The 23,401-nt window shown below is 32.1% G+C and overlaps 3 protein-coding genes across 6 annotated transcripts; 1 reads left to right on the forward strand and 2 right to left on the reverse strand.

Annotated features, from left to right (window-relative positions):
* Positions 1-590: 590 nt before the first annotated feature.
* Positions 591-4,619, reverse strand: LOC148309737 (glycoprotein-N-acetylgalactosamine 3-beta-galactosyltransferase 1-like). The gene is made up of 3 exons (XM_088259557.1): positions 3,668-4,619; positions 3,052-3,236; positions 591-2,412 (listed from the first exon to the last, which is right to left on the reverse strand). The coding sequence occupies exons 1-3, from the start codon at positions 4,407-4,409 to the stop codon at positions 2,047-2,049; spliced, it is 1,293 nt and encodes a 430-aa protein (XP_088115683.1). The 5' UTR covers positions 4,410-4,619; the 3' UTR covers positions 591-2,046.
* A 1,261-nt stretch (positions 4,620-5,880) lies between these two features.
* LOC148309738 (uncharacterized) lies at positions 5,881-9,903 on the forward strand. Its single transcript, XM_088259545.1, has 4 exons — positions 5,881-6,008; positions 6,099-6,241; positions 6,357-6,512; positions 7,410-9,903. The coding sequence occupies exons 1-4, from the start codon at positions 5,999-6,001 to the stop codon at positions 8,658-8,660; spliced, it is 1,560 nt and encodes a 519-aa protein (XP_088115671.1). The 5' UTR covers positions 5,881-5,998; the 3' UTR covers positions 8,661-9,903.
* Positions 9,904-14,071: 4,168 nt separating this feature from the next.
* Positions 14,072-22,997, reverse strand: LOC148309739 (tumor protein p63-regulated gene 1-like protein). 4 transcript variants are annotated; one of them, XM_088259579.1, is made up of 6 exons: positions 22,564-22,997; positions 20,617-20,800; positions 20,206-20,382; positions 17,838-17,993; positions 15,377-15,510; positions 14,072-14,779 (listed from the first exon to the last, which is right to left on the reverse strand). In XM_088259579.1, exons 1-6 carry the CDS (start codon positions 22,772-22,774, stop codon positions 14,565-14,567), a joined length of 1,077 nt encoding a protein of 358 aa, XP_088115705.1. In that variant the 5' UTR covers positions 22,775-22,997; the 3' UTR covers positions 14,072-14,564. The 4 variants fall into 4 exon arrangements, with proteins under 4 accessions (XP_088115705.1, XP_088115706.1, XP_088115708.1 ...); XM_088259580.1 differs by having other exon boundaries at positions 20,617-20,797; positions 22,564-22,976; XM_088259582.1 differs by lacking the exon at positions 17,838-17,993 and having other exon boundaries at positions 20,617-20,797; positions 22,564-22,970.
* Positions 22,998-23,401: the final 404 nt, after the last annotated feature.

Here is a 23,401-nt window from a genome sequence, read left to right on the forward strand (position 1 = left end):
ACTTTTAAATTTTTAAAAAAAAAAGTGAAAGAAAAGCAATAACAAAAAACAATATAAAATGCAAAGCACAGTGATAGGGGGCTTGTGCACTACCCGGAATTTCGCCGTCCGGCAGTCCGGTTTTGAAAAATGAAAGCGACTATGACAGTTTAGCGTGATCGAATTTACGCGCAACGTGTTCACACACCGATCCGAAGAAAGATGGACAAAAGCACAAGCCAATCATCATTTTAAAACGCTAACTGACGTGCCGGACGGTAAAATTCCGTGTAGTGCACAACCGCCCATAAGTCTTTAGCCGTAATACTTTCAAAATTAAACTAATTAAATACATACTGATATAATAACATCATTCGCTTACCTATTAAAACATTAAAACTAAGCTTTAATTAAAAAACAAAAAAAAAACAATAAATTAAAATTAAACCTTAAATACAGTCTTTTAAAGAGAAAATAAGCCTCACAAATTGGTACAGTGGTCATTAAATCACCTGGATACTAATTTTTAACGCCATTATGGTAAATTGAAAGTCAACCATTACATATATTTACAAAGCAACTAGAAATATATAAATATATACACATGCATATTTATAGTTGGACGGATATTAGAAGTAGGTGTATAATACCTGGATATTTTTATTTCATTATTCAAACTTAAATTTAGGCTTAACTCAAACACAATTCTAGATATTATTCCATTCACTAACCTTCCTACAAATATAAAACTGAAAAATACAGCCGTAACTTGGACAGGGACCTTGTTTGAGTTTTGATATAAAACCTTAATATTACTTTTTTAATCTTCATGGGATATCTTTATATCACAAGTCTATAGAACAAATAAAAAATGTGAATATTTTTTATTTGGGCTAGAATAAGAAACGCCAGGATCAGGGAAATCTGCGAGATCGAAGATGTCGTTAGGTGGGGGGGGAACGAAGGAGACAATGGTATGCGCGTATGAGGAGAATGGAACCATCCAGACTCCCCCACATCTAATTATGGCCAACCCCATGGTAGACGACTCCCGGGCAGACAAGAGATGGATCGACATCGTAGGTGGCTAATCCCTCTTAAAAACAGGCCACAGGGCCTACACCAAGAAGAAGAAGGATATTTTTTATATAATTGATGTCATATGATAAACATTTGTATGTACATATCAAATTTGAATATTAATAATACACTGTTAACAAAGGGCTTAAGAAAGGTGTGTTGATTTCAAACCATCTGTTTTGGATATATGGAATGAGTGAGGAAAGAACGTAAACAAAAGTATTAGGCTAATGTAGTTGGAAATAGAAGCGGAGAACGACCGAGCAAAACTTGAAACGCATGATCAAGTGTTTTTAAAATATTTGAAAGTAGACAAATCAAGAGTCGGATCATGTGGGAGAGGCAATGATTGTTTGCAAAGACAGAGTGGTGTGGCATTCTATCTCCTCTCCCTACCCCTACAGAAGCCCTGATTAGCTAGTTTTTTTTATTCAAGTTTGCAGGAATTCATTTTACTAGCATGATTGTAAATCAGAACTTTTACTATACCTATACCAAGTCCTGTAATAAAGAAAAATATACATAGTTTACAATAAAGCTGAGATTGTTGTTTTAATTTGTTAAATATACTAAAAAATGTATTTTTCGCACATTTCTCATTGTTCATCGATAATGATGAAATTGTCTGCAGTTTATATTTGACATTTATTAATTTTTAATTTAAGTTTTACTTAGTAAATACCTTGATTTTAAAAAATATATTGTGACTTGTGTTCCAATGCATTCCGCATCATTTTCAAAAACTGTACGGTATTTGTAAATGATGCGGAAACAAATATGGGGTCTGAAAATAATACAGAATGTATCAAAATACGTCACAATATATTTTAAGAAATAGTGGTATTTACTAAGTAAAACATAAATTTAAAATGTATAGATTTTACCACAAAGTGGCTGCAGAATCAACTATTAAGTTATAATAAAATATGTAGTGATTTAACAAAAGTTTTATATCAAATTTGTTTGGCCACGTTGATTAGTAAAGAGTCATATATTGTGCGACGCTCGTTTGGCAGAATAATTGGACAGCATGTCTTCCAGAACTTCCGGCATGTTGGTGGGGTTGAACATCTTGTTGGGCCCCCCCACCGACAGCCTCTGGCCGGCTCTCATCTCCCTCTCGGCCGATATCCCGGGAATGGCGGTGACGTTGCCGAACTTGACGTACCAGCGGCTCTCGTACTGCGCGTCCGAGGAGTTGAGGGCCAGCCCCTCCTCCCGCAGGAAGTCCTGCCAGACCTGCAGGTCGGGCACTGAAGTGGGAGCGGGGCGGTTGCCACGCGTCCCCTCCACAAATATACCCACTTTGTAGATCATGGTGTGGTATGTGTATAATTCCGTCGAACTCAGAACCTATTTCATTAAAAATTCATTTATGTTAGCATTTTGTTTAATTTAATTTAATTTTGATCAGCCATTTTGCAGTTATTATGTAACTAACAATAATTTGGAAGTAAAAGGACAATTAAAGGATTCTCCCTTATTAAAAACTTTTCTCTGTAAAATTACAGTATTCAGTAAAATATTTTAAGGAAAAAAATCATAGTCTACAATATTGGATATTCAATGAAGATATAATAGAATACTCCACTTTCAGTCAGTGATTTATTTTCTTGTTTTATTTCCCATATTAATTATCATATTCTTTAGTAAATTGCCAGCGCTTTAGAACCACGAGAAAACCAATAGCGAAAGCAGATTTTAACTGGAGGAGGGTAGGATACAGGGGGTAAAGACCAGCCTAAGACATTTTTTGAAAGGAATTTTCTTTACTATGTCAAATATTCATTATATGTAACTATTAATGTTAATATAAACAGGATTTGTAATACAGGAAATGTTTTGATATGAACTATAAAATTTGGAGATTAGTCTTATACTCCAGATATCAGACCAGAGTAAAATATTACATATTAAAGTGCAAAAATACTAACTCTGCCGGCAAATGTAATCTTTAATGGGCAGTACCGAATAATAAACATTTAAACTTACGGGAAATGTAACGATCCGTGAGCCGCAGCACTTGGCAGGATAAAGCGCCCGAGTGTTATAGATGGTGAACTGTTGCGTGGATCCGGGGAACATCATCTTGTCCAGGTCGTACCCTATGAAGGTGGAGAATCCCAACTCATCCCTTGTATCTACGGGATGGATGTCCATACTTCGCAAGTGTTTACCTGATAAATAATATTTTGAATTATAAATAAAACGCTACGTTTTTTACTACTTGAGTATTATATTTTAATTACTAGCTTCCAGAAGCTACAAATCTTTCGATCTACAGGTTCGAATATAGATTTAATAAAATAGTCAAGTGGTAATAACCAAGTGATTTATTTATGATTTTAATATGTCTTACCACAAAGTGAATGCCGAAACAATAAATAACATTAATATTTTGCATATTATAAGAATGCTGCGCCTTAATTAGGCTTCCTTAGCTACTATTTTATCATAGAACCCAAATTGGCAATTCACAATGGAGTGCTAGTGCAAACATTATTGTATGAATAAATAAATATAATTGTTTCATTTGAGCAATAAGATCAAATAGCCATGATAAAAAAATGAGGTAAAGATTATGTAAAAATGTATGACGAGCACTTACCCAAATAAAGGTCCTCCTGTTTCCAATATTTCCCACCGGATATACACGCCGTGGTGTTGGGGAACATGTCAACGAGCCGTCGCATGGCGCCGACGCTCAGCACAAACCCCGACAAGGCCATGTTGTAGTCCACCCCCCAGAAGCTGATGGGGTGGCCCAAGTAGTGGCCGCTCTCCGCGCGCAGCGGCGCCACCATCCGACGCAAGTTCTCCGGAATAACGAACATGTCATCTTTCACGAACAAAGCCCACTTCATCCGAGAATAATCCTTCACAATCTTGTTGATCACATCGCAGAGAAGGTGAAACGAGGACGTCGTGTTAGATTTCCCGATGGGAACCGTGTGCTTACTAATATCTAGATTCCTACTGTAAAATATCACTTCATTGCACGATTTTGACCATGTTTCGTTGATAGCGAGCGCGTTTTTAGGGTTAGAAGTGTACACAACGCAAACGACAGGAACTGATCGATAAAGCCACTCGGATTCAAGTTCTCCGTCGACGTTTGAATACCGTAGCTCGTCGTTATTCATCTTTTTTTTCTTGTAACCCATCTCTTCGAACCATGCGTCGTAGTCTTTAAGATGTGTGGTATTCGTCTTATAACGATCTATAGAACATTTTTCAGAATGTTTATATGTCGGAGGTGAGTATCCTCTGCCATGAATAGTAAAAAATAAGCCAATGCCTATACAAAATCCGATGAAAAAAGTTCGAAGTATGTAAAATTCGGGAGCCATGACGAAATTTGCAAAATGTTATTTTAATGAAACATTAACGACATAATTATGCATATTTCTAAATCAACAGTATAGCTGTATATAAAATTAAAACTTTTTAAATGGAAATTATCTGTTCCTTCTAAATGTAAACAAGTTGAAAACTAGTGAAAACTTTAAACGTCAAAGCCACAGACTAACTAATTTATATGTCAAAGCTGATCAACATCCAAAGAATTCAAAGATAATGAAAATATTTCTACGAAAATATATACATAGACACAAGACTTTTCAAAAAGTAGAATGACAAATATGCACAATGCCTCCTAGAAAATAAATATGCGCACAGTGATACCTCGCATAACGAATGCTGCGCACAACGAACTTTCTGTTCGTCCATTACACGACTCAACAAACAACGAACAACTGCACACAATGAACCTCACTTCACACAACGGAGTGACTTTATTTCTTCTTGCCGCTCGATTGCTCCAAGGTTGCACGCAGGCAATGCACATTTCACATAAAGGTCTTGCTCCTGGAACAAATTAAGTACGTTATGTAACGCATCACTGTGTGTCAAGTCACAGAACTGGCCTGGGAACATTTTCATGCAATTGGTTGCCCATCTAATATCAACATCTCTAATGATTGATTATTTTACAATCAAGTCATTATCCACTTTGAATCCGGTATCCCCACTCCTACCAAAAAATGGTTTTATTGTAAGAAACGCGTGCAAAATTCGATTTATTAAAAAAAACTTTTACATTATCCAGAACCGACTCGCCTACAAATACCGATTGATAAGTCTCCATTCTGCGTAGCGAGTGTTTTTGCCTAGAATTTTCACTTATGAATTACATGAAATTATAGTAACTTTAAACATAAAGAGTAAATCCACTCAGAAGTAGGCATAGGCAATAAAACTTATAAAGTTGAAGCCTGAGTAGGGACATGATAAACGGTATTGCATAAGCCGTAGCTAGATTTAAGTCACTTGGACGTTAGGTAATATTAAAAAAATCCATTCTGCGTTAGTTAATTATCATTTTTAAAAATCTATCGCTGTCACAATTTTCACAATTCTTTGTACTGTTATTGCACGTAGTTTGCATTTTAAATCTAAAAAGATAAAAATAAACACATTCTTTACAAAAATCTACTTTTAAACTGATGTTTTAGATGTGTAAAGTTCAAAAATAATACATTTTTTATCACTACTTATTATGGTTATAAACATCATTAAAAGCACTTGACATAATTATATTCCTTTTTTTTTCTTCGATACATGGGTGCTAACGGACGATAGTTTGTTAGAACTAATGATATTAAAAATGGAAGAGAGTTGGATATAATGGGTTATAATTTTCCGTATAATTTTTTTTATTCAATTAATGATTTTGGTAAACCTAGGCCATGCTTTTTTATAAATATAGTAAGCACTGTTATTTAAGAATTCATATACAAGGTTTATCTTGCAGCCATGAATATTATTTTTTAAATATTTGCCGCGTTTATTTGTATCATTACAACATATTATTAGAAATGCACGAAATATTTTTAAAAATCATTTACTTTTAATTAAATTTGTAGTAAAGATACGCATAATGGATCAAGGTTAACAATTAAATATATTTTTGATGTAGCTTTTTTTATCGTCTCTTGCTAGTTATACAAAAATTATTTAACAAAATGTTTCATTTTCAGATTGCAGTGTTAGGCGATCTTCTAGAAATACAAAAGGAAAAAAGAAATCCGAAATTTACACCGTTCCTAACATTAAATTACCGAAGCGAAAAATTTCAAAGGCAGTAAAGAAAAAAATTGAATTACATACACAAAGATTTGATGTATGTATGATATAGTACAAAATAATGATTTTTGAGATTTCTGAAATAAGAATTCACTTTTTGTCAAATTTGGGGAATAAGCATTTTTTGGGTGTTATTTTGTTTTTTTTTCTAGATTAAGCAAATAAGACAAAATCTCACCACTTGGAAGGAGTTGATACGGAAGCATCTTTTAGGGAAAAAGCTTATTGATTGTCAAACAGCAACAAATACTTTACAAAGCTTATTTAAAATAAGGAAACAATGCAAGACCGATAAGGAATCCTTCCAGGTAGGTAATTTTAAGGAACTTGTAAACTTGTAGCTTGCACGAGGACAGGTATATAGCACCCGGTGCCCTAACTGTAACAGCCATTCTTTTCCCTACCTACTATTCCTTCTCCATTTCCTTCCCTATATAGCAGTGATATTCTTCACCCTGAACTTTCTTTACTTGTATCATATCATATTTCATTCCTAAATCCAAGAATCTGGAGCATAGGACTCCTTGCCTCAATGATTAAGTAAACACTGCATCGAATTGATGCGGTGCCCTCTGCGCCATCTGCAGATAGGGGTCAAAAAAGAAACTGAATTTTTATAGGCTATTATTTTTTTATTTAATTAAAATACCATTGGATTTAGATTACCATTGGACCTGTTGTCTTGTGGAGATATTTTGATATTCTGTGACAACAGTATCTTCGTGATTTATGAAGTAGTAAAGAAATAAAGAATTACGCTATGTTTGTTTCAAATGAAGGGAAAACAGACAATTCATGATCAGATTTATCACTTCATCATCGCGTGTTACATATCATTACAGATCATTGTGACTTTTAATCTATTTGCGTGGCTTATACTCTACACTCTACATATGCTGCAGAGTTTGCAATTTGAATGGTAATGAATTTTGCACTAGTTTCAATGTCGATGGTACTAACTTTCTGTAAACATGCAAACACTGAATCAAACTTTACAAATGAAAATGATTTTCATCAATTCTGACTACATATTAATTCTATGATATAAATAGCAATATTTTGTAGAACTAATATCATTAAAATAAAATAAAAAAATATTAATGTTTATAGTGGACACTTCTATACACTGGTCGCTTCTATATATGCCTTTTTCTGTTCTAAAAATGACATGTTGTGCTTAAATTTTACCTTTTGATAATTAACAGGTATGGGAAAAATTAAAAATTCAATTTTGCTACATCATAGCCGATTATGATAATCCCGCAAATGCCATAATTTCTAATAGAGGAACCCAGCAAACAAATGTTGAAGAACCGATTGAAACAATATCATCACCGAATTTGCACAAAACCTCCCATTGTACACTTGAAAATACAACAATGTTCCAAAATAATCAAGAATCTCAAAGCATTCTCACTGAAAGTACATCCTCAAACTATAACACATACTTGCAGGAAGGAATATGGCTAAATTTCCAAAACTTGAGTTTAGTCAATGTGAAAAGCAAAGAGAAGACAAAAGAAGTCAAATCTCTGACAAAATCTGTTGTTGAGATTCAAGATTGCGAATTATCCCAATCAGAAACTGAATTTGAAGTTCAAAAACAAAAAGACAATAAAACTACAGATTTAACAGAATATTCTAGTCAACAAGATTTACAATCTTTTGATATGATACAATCAGACACACAATGTGACTATGAAGATCTGATTCCTCAACAAACAACACATACAGTAGCAAAATCAACATTTGAGAAAGTGATTGATCAAAATTCAAATTATGACACTGAATATTATCAACAGTCGCAGACGGAATACGATTACAACATTCCTATTGTTCAGAAAAAAATTACATCTCCCATGAAAGCTCCAAGTACTCAAATGCAAAAAGACAACAATTCTTTTTTTAATTCCGATTCACCTGATGTAATATTTGATTCTCAAAATGTCCCCCTAAAACCGAAATTAAAAGTTCCACGTAAAAGAGTGAAAAAAGATAAAGTCACCGTTCCGAAAACTGTAAATTTACTAGCCACAAGTGAAAATCAAAAACCAAATACAATAAGTAAAACAAAAAAGGATATTCCTCATACTTCTAACAACACGTCTATAGACTTTTCGTCAATGAAAAATAAAGAAATAAAGAAAATCTTGTGTCACCAAGATACAAATAATTCAATTATAATCGATCCCCAAATAACATCAGAGCCAAACGAACAAAGAAATATTGACATTGATACTTTTATATCCACTCCACCTGAGGATCTGGAAAATATTACAAATAACAACGATGTCTCCATGGAAGTTCAATCTTCAACACATCTTAACAATCAGGATTCTCTTACTTGGATAGATAAATTGCAATTTGTCCGTAAAAGAGATCCTGAAGAATTCAAACCGGTGTTTTCACTCCCAAATACACTGACAGAATGGCGAGAAGACTTTGATACCTGGTAACAACATAATAACAATTTAAAAAAATTAAATTGTAATACACATCTGATGATATACAATATTCTCTTTTCCTTTATTTTTAACGCTTTATATAGATAGTAGGTGGATTATAGACTCCCAAAATGGTCTAAAATTCTCTAAAATTGTGACACACTCAGTCACATATTTGGAGGACAGTCAACAGTCTACCTTCTCCTGAGGAGTTTTACGTGGTTTTCTCTCAGCAATGAGCAGATGCTGACAAGTTCCTGATTTACCCACACTAGATTATCCCTCCTGTTCCCAACACAGATTCAAATAAAAACATATTGAATTAGTTAGAAGAAACAAGAATCCACTAAATGATGTATAAACCTTGTACATAATAAACAAAGTAAATAATAAATGCAAATCTCATCTAAAAAAAAATTCTTAGAGGACCACTACTGGACTCCGAGAAGGTGAAGTTCATACCACCAAGACAGGTTGTGAGTTACATGACTCACATAGGTCTTGAGAGTGATCTATGACACAGAGGGGGGTACAATAGACCTAATATAGTCCCAGTGACAAAAGGGATCCAAGATCCCTTGACCTCCTAAAACAAAACAATATGTGGATCATAGACTCCCAAAGTGTTCTAAAATATGGACAAGGGTCGATTTTGACTTGTAGGGGTTCTATGTCAGCTAAAAAAAATGGGAGTGCACGAGATGTAAATTGGGGTCCACGTGAGTGGATCCCACGTAGGCAGAAACTGTTCATCAACAATATTTAGTTATCTTGGAAATGTCTTATTAGACCTAATACAGATTGTCTGTACATAATATTTACAAAAACTTATATAAGACTTCAAAACTAATTGATATATAAAAGTGCCAATCTGCTTTGTGTTGTCCTTTATTCATAGCAAGTTTAGCAGCAACACACCGTGCTGTGAATAACAGCTGTCCCAGCTGTGCCAAAAAGTTTGGACAGACTTGTTTGATACGTCGGGCAATGTGTTAGCCATCAAGAACAATTTTAAATACAGGATAATTTAATATTAGCTAATAGGCAGGCAGGTCTATGAAACAAAAAAAAAAGTAATCCATGTGCGAAAAAGTTTGGGAAACTATGGTATAAATAAAAGTGAATTGTTAATAAAATTAACTTCTGTACTTTGATTATGACTAAGAACTTTATTATTTTGAACCTAGCTGTTGATCTGTACTGTGTTAGGAAGTTGATATTACTGTAAAAAAATAATATAGGTTTTCAAAAATAATGTTTTAATTTTATTTTTTCGCCTATGAAAAATCATCCCTGTTTGAAAGATAGAAAATTGTGCATACATGATTAAATATATCGTAGTCAAAAGTAACAAAACGTAAAATGTTCAGGAGGGCCATTTAAATCACTTTTGCTTGGCAAAAAAATAAACATCAATGCAGTTAGTCATTTTTAACAAGTCAATATATTATACGTCCAAGTTTAAAATCCTTTGGGATTTTTTTCAGGGCAATATTAAGCTAGTAAGATATCAAATAGTCAATAATCACATTTTTGCAAAAAATGCACTTGGTCACTTTCTCCTGTATGACTACGATATACATGTAAGTATAGTTACCAGCTATTTTACTTGGTTTACGCTGATGACAAAGTTACTCTGTATAAAACATCCCGGGACAGAACGAAGGCAACTTAAATTATAGCCTGACAAGAACTTGCCTGCTCCAATATTAGCAAACCCAAATAAATAAATTACCTTCATTCTCAATTCTCACATTCAAAATAAATTTACAACATTTTGAGTGTGTCCAAATACTTGTTCACAAAATCTGGATTATCTCCAATTACAGGAGTTATCTTCATATTATTTTTTGATATCTCATCAAAGATGAAGAAGAATATGGAAGTCTGGGCATTTACGGGGCTTACGACCGTCATAGGCTGGTTTGAGTGATCACTTTACACACGTGTAACATTCACCAATTCTACCCATTATGGACAACCACACTACTCAAATTCTTGGAAGTTCTATATATATGATCACTCAAACCAGCCTATGACGGTCGTAAGCCCCGTAAATGCCCAGACTTCCATATTCTTCTTCATCTTTGATGAGATATCAAAAAATAATATGAAGATAACTCCTGTAATTGGAGATAATCCAGATTTTGTGAACAAGTATTTGGACACACTCAAAATGTTGTAAATAAATTATCTGGTCAAATTATAAGCTTAATAATAAAAATGAAAATGGTATTTTCTGGCGTTTCTCATGTGTGTGATTATAATCCAGGATTCGGATCTCACATACTAATATAAGAGTTTCTGCTTAGTAAAAAGCTTCTTTACATCTCACCAATAGATGTCTCTAGTGAAGTTCTAGTGATTCATGAACAAGGTTTCTAAATTGGTTCATATATATAGAACTTCCAAGAATTTGAGTAGTGTGGTTGTCCATAATGGGTAGAATTGGTGAATGTTACGGTCGTAAGCCCCGTAAATGCCCAGACTTCCATATTCTTCTTCATCTTTGATGAGATATCAAAAAATAATATTTCAAAATAAATAAATAAAGATTTTTTGTTGTTGAATTTATTTTATTGTATATTACAGACTAGTGTAGGTAGGTACATTTGATGTAATTATTTACTAACCAAGTGCTAATTCATATTAATTTAATTAAACAACAAATATAACTCAAAAATTGCTAACAAACCCTCAAAGTACAAAAATGTATATAATATTATAACTAAAGATATGTATATTAATAAAAAATATAATAATTGGAATTAGGAATAGACTCCAAACTAAATTTGTTAGAATAGTAATTGAAATTATCACATTTTTGTTGTTTACATATAATCATAATATGTAATTATAAAGTGGAAGTTGGTTCATAAAATTAAAGGATATTTAATCATATAATCATACTAAAATATGAAAGCTATTCAGACTCTTTATAAATTTATAAATAGAGGATGGTCTCTGCACTTAACACAATTATAGAAAAAGCTCAATTTTTAAATTCTTAGAGTATTTTAAAGATTAAATAATCATTTAAAAATGTTAATAAAACTCAAAATAAGTCACAAAAAAAACAAAGACAAAACCTGTATCAATATATTTTCATAGTTTTCTGATCCTGTTCAAGTCCTGAATTCCAGTTCTATAGTTTCTGGGGATCCATAAAATAAACACCATTTCAAACAATGGCGCGAAGTCGGTAATGAGGCATCAAAAATCAAAAGAGATGTATGTTCAATATTAATTCATAGAAATATGTAAATTCGTAAAACTTTATTTTAAAAATACACACAATGGTAAATATATAGAATATTTTTTTATAAATATTGACACATTTCCGATGCATCCCCAAACCTTGTAGATTATATTTGTGGTGAAAATGAAGAGGGGCACAAGTCTATGGCATATGTCAGACATGTGTCCCCCTTGTATGTCACCATAGATATATATATATATATATATATATATATATATATATATATATATATATATATATATATATATATATATATATATATATATATATATATATATATATATATATATATATATATATATATATATATATATATATATATATATATATATATGTATCTCTCTCATTTGACTTTGATTGTTAAAACAAGTCACCTGCACCTATACATAGCACCTTTCACACCCCTTTTATTATGTCTTTTTCTTCTTCTTAATGATCCCTCTGGCCTCCACTGCTGGATATAGGCCTCTTCCCCTTTTTTTCATTTACTCCAATTATGTATTTATATATAATTAGTGAGACTTATAATAAAAACATTAATCATAATTAACAGTTGTCGGCAGGTGTGGACTCATCTGTTTAGATCTGTCATCTGGATAATTTTAACGAATTTCATCATAATAACAGATCTATGATGTACACTTACATATAAAAAATGAAACCAATATATAACAGAATATATTTTTTTGGCAATATTACCTTCTAACAACGTTCCATTCATCATTACAGGGCACTATGATAGTGAAATTGTGTAATGTTTAACTCAAAAAGAGGCATTCTTTTATTAAGTGGCTGAAAATCTATGTTCAAAGATATAATATATATGAAACAAACAATATAACGGTTCATTAAAAAAAAACTGGTAAATACTAAATAAAAAATATAATATAAATTTATAAATACTTAATTTATATATTGTACACTTGAATTGGCTGGATAAGTAATATTTTATTATGTATTCAACTACATACATTTACATATATTTATTTAGAATATTATGATATCAACCACTGTATTACGCAGAAAAAATGGATATAAATTCTTATAAATAGGGATTATGACTAGCTTCAAGTGTAAGTCATTTAAAATAATTTATGTATAAGACTATACACTGTGAAGATTTTAAATGTTTTAATAGTATCATGATTAAATTTAATTTTATGTAATAGAGCCAGGAGTAGGCTGTAAAATTATTATATTTTTAGTTAAACAACTAGCTTAGTGGAATATAAATATGACATTAAATAAATTACTCATAATAAACATTTAAATAATATATCATAATTATTAGACACAATAATTATTATTAGACACTGGCCTGAACACTCGCCAGGGGTGAAAAGTATTTGAATAATAATAAAAAAAGGTAATATTATCCTCAAAAAGATAGACCGAGATATGAAAAATTTCCTTTTAGTTTATTACTTTTAAAATGAAGAAGTTCTGCTGGAAGAGAGCAAGAACTAAGCAGGGGCTAATTGGTGGCGTAGCTAAGAAATTACTCTAAAAAGAGTGATTTTTCAAATACTTCACTGATTCACCCCTGGGTTGCGCCTGCTCATGTCACTTTAAACAAAAAATATCCTCGTTTTAAAATAACTAAAAAGTAATTTCTTATTTGACTTTGACCGCTAAAATGAGTCACTTCCAGGATTGACTACTCAAATCCAGGAGAACATACCTTGTTTGGGGAATACTTATGATACTCATTTTCACAACAAAAATCTGCCCATCTACTAAAAATATATATAAAATTAATACTATGTGAAAATAATAATATAAGTAACATAATGTTATTTTATCAACGAGATTTAAATCTACTAATTTGGACATTTACCAGTTTCTTGGCCAGGACAATCACTACACTAGCGTGAAAGCAATATTTTACACCATAGCACATATATTGGCCATAAAAATTATTTTCTTAACGACTAAACAATTTTCCATAAAGTCCTCTGTTTTTTCGATATCACTGGTTAAAAAGCGAAACTCGTCCCACTCTTCCCAACATATCGATCCTAGACCTCCTTTTGGCAGACACCCTTAGGGCATGTTTGTCCTTGGTCTGACTAATAATGCATGTGTTGAATATTTAGTGCAGGTATAATTTAGTGAAAAGTGCTATGGCAGTGTATATATTTTCTATATTAAAAGCATTCTTAACTTTGTGGTATGGTAATACATGTATGTAACACTCTCGTTATCATTCATCCTTCACTTTGTGTAATACAATTTGGAACAATGAATGATAAGAAGAGTGGTGTATAGAGTTGTTTGCATGCTGCTGTAGTGATTATCCTGACCTAGAAACGGGTACATCTCGCAACCGATAGACTAAATCTTGGTGAGTAGTTATATGCTAATTTGTATAAACTTTGGTAAAATATCTTACCACAAAGTTAATGTATTCAAATATTGGTAATAAACATATTTGTTCTATATATTTCTGGTGTGGCCTGGTTTACATTATAACTGGTATTGTAAACTGCAGGAACTCACCAAAAGCTCCCACAACATTCTGGGCCCGTTTTCCGTTCTTCCAAACCGTAGGAACTAATTATAACATCTAAATAGTAAAATTCAACACCAAATATAACACATAAAGCACACACAGCTCGTAATGGAATGGTAACAAATTATCTAACAACGCAAAGTATTTAGAAACTAAATTTTCCTCGAACTTTGAAGAATCCCAGAGAATTTTTATTATGTAAAAGAGACGTGAGACCGACATAGTTCGGGAGGATTATGGGAGAGTGAAGTATTTTGCAAGCCGAGTCTCTTCCTTCGTTTACAGCCTCGACTGCTGCGACCAGTTTCTGGGCAAAATTTTCAAAATCGTAAATGTTTTTAGCATCACCTTCCGGAGTATCTGAAAATTAGGAATTTACCTCAGTATGGCTAATGTCCATTGCGAAATAGATAAGTAAAAACTTATAATATATAAAACTTATAATTAAAATACATAACATGACACAGAGTATTTTAACAAATCAGTGAATTTCAGACCAATTGGCCGATAGATATCTCACGCTTCAATCAGCTACAGCAACTGCAATGGATAAAGTGGTCTTACCAGCTCGCAACCAGTGTACTAAATTTAGTGACTGTGCCTTTGCTGTTGCGGGCGTGCCTTTGCTTTGCTGTTTGAATGATTAATTTAATGCAATTTCACATCGCAGGAGACTAATCAATCTTAAAAAAGGCCACAAGGCCTACACCTAGCGGAAGAAGAAGAATTTCACATATTGGTCGCATAGAGAATTTTATGGTAAAAATTTGAAGCAGACCAATTTTATAGACATACTATTTTTGAAGTGAAATGCACTGCCAAGTTCAGTCACTGGCCACCTTTGCTCTTAATAATTATTTAGTAATTGGAAATACTTTCCAAATTTTAGTTCCTTCAATTTGGAATTAACAAGCTCTTATTGTAATGGACAAAATCATGAGAAAATATAATAATTACCTTTATGCCAGTACAAAGGATGAGAAGTAAATGTATTGAGTGGTATATCCTTATCGAATGGGTTCCATTTCTTCAAAAAGGACAATGGCTGTCCTTTGTTCCACATTGCCCGCACTCCACGCATATTTCTGTTGCTAAAAACGAGTAAAAAGAATAAAATCAAGTCATATTATATGTTGTATTGAAAAATGGACTTAAAAATAGTACCTATAAATAATTTACATAAATTACTTTAAAAATAAGGGAAAAATACTTAACCGTTCATTACTGGTCATTGTTTAAAATTAAATTAAATAAATATGAGGATATTATCAAAATGTGCTAATACTAGAAAAATCACTATCTATATAATAAAAAAATCTATTCTTATTTCCTACTTTCTTACAGATTTTGTACTTGTCCGGGAGTATGGGCGTAAATGAACGTCAGTGCAAATTTTCCGTAAAGAAGTATCGATGTTAATGAACGTCGAAGTCCGTGTGTCAGTGTTAGTATGATGTAACTTGTAACGCAATGACATCTGCGGATATTTGTGTGTAATTTTGTCATAATTGAAAAATATTTCAAATAGGTGTTTTTTTTATTAAATTATTTTAACATAATTTCTATCTTCGTAATACATCGATTTAACAACAACAAAAAATTCATGTAGAAAGAACCCACTTCCCAGAGAAAGTCAGACATCAATAGACAAAAATATCGAAATCCTTTAGTACACAACCATGACACACGATTTACACACAACGAGGGTTTGATAGTCCCAAGAATTAACAATAAATATGGGAGTCAAACACTGCAATATATCATTCCGAACATTTTTAATTTGTTGCCGACGGATGTTAGAGGTCAAAATAAAATATGGAACAAAGGCAAAATAAAGGAATGGGTAAATGATCGAGAGTTAATTTTATGAAAATTGTAAAATGTTTATATTCTTAATTTTTTTCTCTTTTTTGTGTGTATTAAAATCTTTATCTTAAAATTTGTGTATGGTTAAAATCGTTAAAAACAATAAAGAACTCTACCGACAAGACACACAAGGTGGCTTGGTGGGTCTTTGCAAATTAAAAAAAAAAAAATTCTAAATATGTATAAATTGTGATTTAAATAAATGTATACAAATTTTAAAAAAAAATTATAAAAAATTATATTTTTGTACTCCCGGAAAGGTTAAATAGGCGTAGTTTTTTCGATTCAGTTGGATAATGTCTTTGCCATCACAAAACCATCACAAAACCATCACAAAACTAAACAAAATCATACATCTAGCTCTGATTTACATTTATAATACTAAATTCTACAAAGTTAATGCCAATTAAAAATATAAAACTTCATATGATGGCCTCATACAAATTTTATGAATAAAATGAGCTAATAATACCACGTCAATCAGATTTTTTGTGCTTATGCCTTATTGTTGCCTATTCGCCATTGTTACACCTACAATATGCATGTAATTAACTCTAGTACATACCAATAAGACTGTGTTCGAATAATAAGTCAAAGTTAAAGGACATTAAGTGGACTAATAATACATTGAGTACAACAACAATATATATCGTAGTCGTACAGGAGAAAGTGACCAACTACCAAAACGTAAAATGTTCACGAGGGCCATTTAAGTCACTTTTGCTTGGCAAGAAAATAAACACCAATGCAGTTAGTCATTTTTAACTAGTCAATATATTATACTTCCAAGTTTAAAATCCTTTGGAATTTTTTCAGGGCAATATTAAGCTAGTAAGATATCAAATAGTCAATAATCACATTTTTGTAAAACAATACACTTGGTCACTTTCTCCTGTATGACTACGATATTAATTTAACATTAATTATTTACTTTCATGTTATATATTAATGGAGTGATATAACATATCGCTCACTCCTTTCAACAACGTCGTATATCAAAAAACTTGATTTTTCGGGAGATCATTTTTAAAGTTTAAAAACATAATAAAACATATTAAAAATAAATATCAAGCCACTTATTGAACTTTTTACTATGCAACTGATCTTTTTAGGTAAAACCTGAATGTTTTTTATCCATTTGAAAGTATATTTAAAAAATAATTAAACAATACCTTTTCTTCAAAATGCAAAGACAACACTTTCTGCCCTGTAGCGGGTAAATATTAAGTAAAAAATATGCCACTTTTGCTGGGATATAGAACATTTTCTGGGCATTCCGAAAACATGCACGACTGAAAATGGATGATTTTTGATATATGACGTTGTTGAAAGGAGTGAGCGATATGTAGCACTATGATACTCAAATTCTCAAATGATTCTAAGAGAACTGGAGACCTCATTTATAGTAGCCAAATGAATCACTACATTAAGAAGCTGAGCTATTAACAACATTTACTTATCTCGTTAAAAAAGCAAGCAAGCAGTTTATGACACAAAGTGAAAATAAAGAACGAGCAGGGTTTCCGCATGCGGGTAACATTTATGGATGTACCTAGATTCAAAGTTTTTGAGGTCAATGGGTCCAAACTTCTTATCGGATTCGGATTGCTTTTTATAATCCGAAGCGGGAGCGGTGGACGAAGTGAAGCGATCCAAAATACAATCACGTACCACGGAGGTCACTCCGTTGGCCAAACCATTCACCCGACTATTGCAGCGTCAAACAACACAAAATCATTTGTGAAAAAACATTATAAATAAGTACCGTAGAACGGGGCTACTTGAACTTTGATGTGTTACTTGAACCCTGTACAAAAAATATTTAGATCGTGGTATAGATCGAAGTATCGTGACAATAAGTGTCACCTGTCAGGGAAACAATGAATCATGTCGAAACGTTCATTATTGTTGACCAAATACAGATTTAAATCCTTTTTTTTACTGGGCTCAAGTAACACATCAAAGTTCAAGTAGCCCCAATTCTATGGTATATGTTAAGTATATATTATAAGCTTACATTTTTGTAAAGTTGGCATAATTTCATAATTCATGTAATATAACATAAAATAAAATAAAATATTAAAATCATTATTTAAACACATTACATTACATCTTATTAAAACTTAATTATAACATCCTCAAGACTTATTGATACCAATCAATAGTATTAATTAGTCTTGCGGAAGAATCTGGATGTGGTTGACTGGTCGACATAATGATTAAGTTATAATAAGATATGAAGTCATTTTAAAACAAAGAAAATCACAAAGTTTGTGTTTAAAAATTAATTATACAAAAATATCTATGCTGGTACCCGAAAAGGCTGAACACTGATTTAAAAAAAGTTTTTATCATGGTTCTTTCTTCTAACTCTCATCTGATGGTGCATAGGGAACTAGATCACATCAATACTGCGTTTTCATGATCATAAATTATGTGAGGGCAAGGTGATCAGTCTTGCGTTTCAAGTACCAGTTCAGTTGCTATTAAATAAATATTAGAGTGAAAATCTTTCAAATTTATTTTAACCTCTCTGGGAATCGAAACCGGAACCTCCATCACGGTGCCCAAACGTGATAATCGCTACACTATGGAGGCAGACATTCTGACATGCTCTGCCATCTAAAGCCTATCAAAAATTGCGGATGAAGATTGACTTCAATAATACTTTTTTTTAATTATATTTTTATTTCGGGAATATAATCAATCATTTTATAAAAATACAGTTTATACGGTGTAGAAAAATTCAAATGCCACATCAAACCATTTCATTCTCCAGTAATATTATGTTTAATATATTTACGTTGTGTACCAATTTCATTTGATAATTTCAATTGAACATTAAAAGTGGCAGTAAAGATTAAATAAATCCAATAATAGTAGGTACCTACATAATGATTTATGACTTGATAATGCAAAAATTGCTCTTGCAAGACTTGTGGATATAAGATTAGATTTAAAATCAAATGAAGTGGACAATATTTAATTTACCCTGTAACCATCTACAGAACTCACCAGCACATTCAAAAATGCGTACCCATAAGATAACCTGATACCTAGAGATAATTTAAATACAAATATGTATTAAGATAGTATTGTTCTGCGAGATAAGATGTCACAAGTAAGAAGACAAAAGTTTGAGGCAATTTTCAACAAAAGTATGTATGTACGTATTCCCCTAAAACATTTTATAATTAGGCATATTTAATGAATGTAGATCTATTGATTGATGTGCATTTGATAAAATGTACATAATGATTAAAGAAAACACTTGTTTTTTACCACTTGAGTTTTATTATAGACTACATGTTTCAGAAGTTAAACTTCCATCAATCAGGTCTGTATAATAACTAGCAATAATATAGCTGTATAATAAAGCAAATTGCTTTCCATTTTTCCTTTGTTTTCAAACTCCGCCCCTTGACTAACCCTTTCCCTTTACTTTCCCCTCTCCTTATTTATAGAACAATTTTATATTTTATATTTTAGTTATTATACAGACCTGAATGATGGAAGTTTAACTTCTGAAACATGTAGTCTATAATAAAACTCAAGTGGTAAAAAACAAGTGTTTTCTTTAATCATTGTAACATGTCTTACCACAAAGTTAATGCCGAAACAATAAATAAAATAAAATGTACATAATTATATTACCGTGACAATACAACGACAAGACAAATATAATTATGTGGTTTTAAGATTATTTTCTGAAGGATTAAAAAAAATATGTATATCAAAAATACTTTTTGTAATAGTGTATAAAGATATTTATGCAGAAAGAACACAATATATTTATATATAAAGTAAAATATTAGCGCACGATAATATGAAAATGAAAAGAATAAAAGAAAAACTTTGATTTAAAAGAAAATACTTAGTATTATTAGAAAGTAGTATGCCATATAAAAACCATAACTTACGGGACAAGAGATGACGGTGGATAGATTAAATCTCCAATGGCGATGGTGTCGAGGTCCTCCAGATTGACTTTACGGAAGTCCAGTTGTCGCAGAGCAATAAAGTCATATTTAACGGTGATCAGCGCCCGGTCTGTTAAGGTTACCAGACGTTCCTTCTCATTGTCCCAAAGACTTATCCTTGCATATGAAATTATGGAAAAATATGTTAATGGGAAAATAAAGTGGTGGATCCTGTACAACAGGTACAAGTTTCATGCATATTATATGTGAGTAAAAGAAATTAAAAAATTATAGTGAATAATTACTTGCATTTATTTTGACCCCCCTGGGAACTGAATTGTTTCCTCTAGTTCTTTATCTTACATCTAGCCTATAGGAAATTTAAAAAAATGGCAATATATAAATACTCACTCTGTTAAAAGCCAAGAACCAATGACTTGACCATCTTGGTTGGGAAAAATCAATGTAGAGTTGCATTCATCTATTGCAGACTGCACCAGGCCATTTCTATATGAGAAATAATCCTTGGCATTTTCGAATGCAAATGGCATGTGGTAAACGGGGAGAATGTGTTTCCTCGAAGAATCATCTTCTTCTAAAACAAAACAATCATTACTATCGGTACAATAGTATAGAAACTTCAAGAGGCCGCATGCTCCCTCATGGTGGAGGAAGTACAGAAGAAGTGTATGTGAGGAAGTATGGATAATACCCTTTGTAGCTATCACAATTTTGAGGGACAACAGAAGGCACATTGCCTTCAATTCAAATCAATTCAATTTAATTATTCAGTAAAAAATTTACATATACATTACACACTAAAATTTAAAGCGTATATATTGACACAAAAATTATGAATTAAGCAAGAACATTTAAAGATCTAGAAGAATCTCACTTCGGAATACCCCCTCAGACACACGGAACAGATCAATATTTGGCGTGATATTATTCAACAAAGCAGTAGCTCTTCCCACAGGCATTACCATCGGCAGGTTGGTCCTGTATATAGAAGTGTGAAACAATCTATGTCGACGCTGTCGGGAACATACAGACCAATGCTCCAGGTAATTTCAGGATTGTCTATCATACCGCGCAACAATCGATAAAAATGTGTAATCAAATACACATTCCTTCTGGTCTCTAAACTATTGTAGCCAAGCATACCCTGGAAAAGCTCGGTCGGGTAGACCCAAGGATAATAGCCGTACTCTCGCCTTACTCATGATGGAATTCAAGCTTCTGAATGGGTAAAGTTATAATTCTGACATCTTGGAGATGTTTTGTTGTTCCTGGGCACAGAATCAATTTACCATTGATAATGCCTTTGGAGAGGATGACTAATCTGCTAAACACCAAGAGAGGTGGATCTCATTTTACGATTTCTAAATTAAGGCGATTCCTCCCTGATTATGTAACATGACAAGCGTGATTATGTTTTATTACATTTTGTTTGCTACATATATTAACTTTGTTTTATCGGTTTCTTTGTATATATTTTTTTTCATAAGACATGTATGTACACTGAAATTGACTCCAGCTGTAGTGTGCAAGTAAATTTTATACGCCTTAGAAAAAAATGCATTCTTATAATAAGAATAATGCACAAACATTTCCATTTGTTGTACTATTTTCAAGAAAACCTTAGCGCCTCGTATTTGGAAATAGGGATCAAATTATGGTATAACAGGTCCTCTAACATGAAGTCCGTGACTGCTACGGGATCACAGTTTGACTCAACAGGCTATTTGCACTCAGGAAGGATATTGGAATTTACATACTCTATACTATAATATTTATATAAAATTATTTCATAAGGCTATTTGTTTTTACATTTTCATTTATATAAATTGCTTATTGAAAATAACATTTTACTAAGTAGACAACATATTGTATTGTCAGTTTCAATTTCAAATCCTGGCCTTGGTGAATATATATTTATCCTATCTTTTTATCCGTATCCAGTGGTGCTTAGGGCACTGCATGGTATATAGGTAGTGTTATCTTGATTGTTATTGTTAAAATATTTTTACATCAAATTTTAAGCCCATACCAAATGATTTCTGAGGATAGTATATAAAAAAGATCTTAATATTTTTCCAAAAGTGCTTATACAAATACGTTTTTAAATGGAAAGTAAAATAAAAATTAGACAGTTAATTCTTAGGTACAAATATTATTACATTTGATTATAATTGTTATTTATAGAATATCCTCAGAAATCTATGGTTACAATTATTTAATATGCGCATTTGTACGAAAATTATGTGTATCTATATATTTATCTTAAAACCGTAATTACAAAAACTCCATTGTTTACATCGTCCTCTCTGACTACAGAAAACAGGGTACAGTACTCACCGTTGGTCCTCGAAGTTGAAGCTCCGAGACCGGCGCTTGCAGATGGAACTGCGTCGCTACTAATCCCTTCCACGGACGAAGGTACTAGAGTAGCCGGGGTGGACGTCTCTATCGTATACATCTGACCTCGAACAGGAACAGTCGAGCTGTTCAGCTGCAACGTTCCACCACGAAATTCTTCGACATTCTCATCATCGATAAAATGACTCATTGTAAAAACGGACTAATGTACAATCGGGAACAAAACGCTCGTAAAACAACTATTCTATGTATCCGATAGTATGATCAAATCTATTATTATCAGCGAAAACAAAGAACGTTAAACGCCTAGTCTACGCTATTAGCTCGTCAAATGTCAAAACGAGTGTCAAAAATATTTGACATTTGACGACGCAATTTTTGTCATTATTTTTGTACAAGAGACCATAAACTACACATGAATTTAATCTGTGAACGTAAAAGTAAAGTACCTACCCCAGGTGTTTTTTTTCAGTATAATTAGTTATCTATATAATTACCACTTATAATTTTGAAAAATAAATATTCTTCATCTCTCTCGCTGACCCTTATCCGTACCCAATGGAGCGAAGGGCACTGGATAGAATTGACGTAGTGATAAATTGATTGTGTGTACATTTATTACAAATGTTATTTTATTCTAGAATAAAAAAAATATAAAGGCTGCTAATTAATAAAATTATTTTTCTAATTAGATGTAAGAGATTAATGAGATAACAATTAAATGTATGTATTTATATTTAACTGTAAACATAAATGTAGTAAATAAATATATAGTAGTATAAATATAAATTATACGGAAGCAAGATCTAGCTCTTCG

Source organism: Brachycentrus maculatus, unplaced genomic scaffold, assembly GCF_059751285.1.
Source record: "Brachycentrus maculatus isolate JH-2025_06_01 unplaced genomic scaffold, ASM5975128v1 h1tg000118l, whole genome shotgun sequence".
In the NCBI taxonomy this organism is placed as follows: Eukaryota; Metazoa; Arthropoda; class Insecta; order Trichoptera; family Brachycentridae; genus Brachycentrus; species Brachycentrus maculatus.